Consider the following 2,417-nt stretch of genomic DNA (forward strand, 5'->3'; position numbering starts at 1 on the left):
CAAGAATTAACAATTTACGAAATGAAGTTTGATATGAAGTTCATTGCAATATTGAGGTAAAAGTCGTCGTGCGCATTTGCAAAGAATGATGTGTAAGTAAAATCTAGACATTAGACGGAAATTGATGTATAAAGATAGCAAACACACACGTGAGTAAAAGTGTATGTGCGTCAACCAATACACACAGATAAGCATGTTTATATAACCACTTAATTATTTGGGTAAATTCTCCGTTTAAAAGGAGGGAGATTATCGATAAATAGTTTACAATTACTGAAAATGTAGATTGCTTTGCGACATAGGGCTGTTTTCTGTGTAGGCCTACAGCTGTGACAAAAAATCGTTAGCCATCATATAAATTGTAGATAATCATCTTTATTCATTATAGCTAAAGATCTGCAATTAAAGTAACTGACGGCCTGCGGTCATCAAAGAAAAAAATGTTTGAATAAAAATGAAAAGTTTTAGATTACCATGACTTTCACACCCTAAATTTAGGCCTATAGAAACGTATCGTATATTTCATCACGGCGAGCGATAAACATATTAAAGGCTGTAACTATGATTCAGTTAGGCGTGGTGTAAAGTGGGCGTAGTAAGTGTGTAGCCGAGATAAAAGCGCTCGGTGATCGTGGGCGTGATAATAGCGGTGTGGGCGTGGTGTCAGGTATCTGGGCGTTGATCAGCCGTGGCGTTGACCGCGGATTGATCGAGGCGGCGACGGCAGTGACCCTCGGGGCTGATCCGTGTGCGGAAGGTCGGAGGGAAGGTATTGGTGTATCCGTCCCAAGGCTGAGGGGAGCGCCGCGCCCGGTCGATAGCAGCGGCCCCATTATTCCATTACCGAGGCCCGGGCGGTGGCGCTAAGTTGCCTATCAGAGGCCGGGCTCCGTTACCGAATCAACACGGCCGTAACGCGACCCGCCACCGACCACCACTGCTGCCCGCCACTGATTGGCAGACCGGTCGATGACTGACAGCGTTGTCATGGCGACGGCCGGCGAGTGCCCAATAGCGAGGCGCTGCTGAGCGAGAGGCGGGGAGTTGCATAAAAGCGGACCGTGAGTGGTGGAAGCGACGCCGAGAGGCGGAGGCGCGCTAAGCCCCACCCCCCGGCTCGCCAGCGGCACCGTGCGGCCGCCACGCTGGAGTCCTTGCCTGCCGTTTATCCCGCCAAGCTGGCGTCCTCCGTCGCGGACCTGCTGCGGGCGCTGCAGCCCAACATGGCGCTTATGAGTGGACTCGGTGGCCTTGGTTCCTTCGGCTCCCTGGGGGCTTTCTCCGCTCTTAACGCCCTCAGTGCTTCCTCGGCGAGCACGGGCGGCAGCGTGGGTGGTTCGGGCGGGCCTGTGGTGCCCACGCCGCTGGTCGCGCTGCCTTCCCTCTCCTTCACCGCCGCCCAAGTGGCCGCCGTCTGCGAGACTCTGGAGGAGAGCGGCGACATGGAGCGCCTGGGGCGGTTCCTGTGGTCGCTGCCGGTGGCGCACCCGCACCTGCACGACCTCAACAAGCACGAGGCCGTGCTGCGCGCGCGCGCGCTCGTCGCCTTCCACGTGGGCAACTTCAGAGAGCTGTACGCCATCCTGGAGTCGCAGCGGTTCTCGAAGCCGTCGCACGCCCGCCTGCAGGCGCTGTGGCTGGAGGCGCACTACCAGGAGGCCGAGCGCCTGCGGGGCCGCCCTCTGGGCCCCGTCGACAAGTACCGCGTCCGCAAGAAGTTCCCCTTCCCGAGGACCATCTGGGACGGCGAGCAGAAGACGCACTGCTTCAAGGAGCGCACGAGATCCCTCCTGCGGGAGTCCTACCTGCAGGACCCGTATCCTAACCCGAGCAAAAAGCGGGAGCTGGCCTCCGCCACCGGCCTCACGCCCACGCAAGTCGGAAACTGGTTCAAGAACCGTCGGCAGCGCGACAGAGCCGCCGCCGCTAAGAACAGGTAAGCTGGTAGCCGCAGCCTGCGTGTCCGCACGCGGTCCCTGTGGGCGCTCCCGCAGGAGGCGGCGGGAGGCCCTTCGTTCCCCTCCCGACGGCGGCTCCGGCGGCCGAGCGGCGCTGCCTAATTGCTGGTCCAGTCGGGCGCCGCCGCGGCCATTACGCCCATTGTTCGCGGCGGGCGCCGGGGAGGCGGGGGCGGCCGTTAGTTATAAGGCAATTAGGCAAAGGCCGGGACGTTAATTCTAGTCCTCCGAACGCAAAGCTGTGATCACCCCATTCCATGAAGCCTCCGTCGGGTCGAGGGGAAAACCAATAAAGTCCTTCAGTATTATTAAGTTCTAGCTATTAAGTTGCACAGGATTAATTGGTCTAATCCATCTGCAATTGCTATCTTCAATACCTTACATTTCTTGATCCGGTACAGAACTCATGTCAACTTTAAATCCCCCGGAAGTTGCAAGGTTTCAAAGACTCATTTCAAC

The 2,417-nt window shown here is 56.9% G+C and overlaps 1 protein-coding gene across 1 annotated transcript; it reads left to right on the forward strand.

Moving 5' to 3' along the window:
- Positions 1-1,104: 1,104 nt before the first annotated feature.
- Positions 1,105-1,988, forward strand: LOC119585180 (homeobox protein SIX3-like). Its single transcript, XM_037933818.1, has one exon. It carries the CDS (start codon positions 1,224-1,226, stop codon positions 1,938-1,940), a length of 717 nt encoding a protein of 238 aa, XP_037789746.1. The 5' UTR covers positions 1,105-1,223; the 3' UTR covers positions 1,941-1,988.
- The last annotated feature ends 429 nt before the right edge of the window (positions 1,989-2,417 follow it).

This window comes from Penaeus monodon, chromosome 19 (assembly GCF_015228065.2).
Source record: "Penaeus monodon isolate SGIC_2016 chromosome 19, NSTDA_Pmon_1, whole genome shotgun sequence".
Lineage (NCBI taxonomy): Eukaryota > Metazoa > Arthropoda > Malacostraca > Decapoda > Penaeidae > Penaeus > Penaeus monodon.

Bases quoted from the DNA above. Each gene is read 5' to 3' on its own strand.
- LOC119585180 (XM_037933818.1), top strand. From the start codon at position 1,224: ATGGCGCTTATGAGTGGACTCGGTGGCCTTGGTTCCTTCGGCTCCCTG.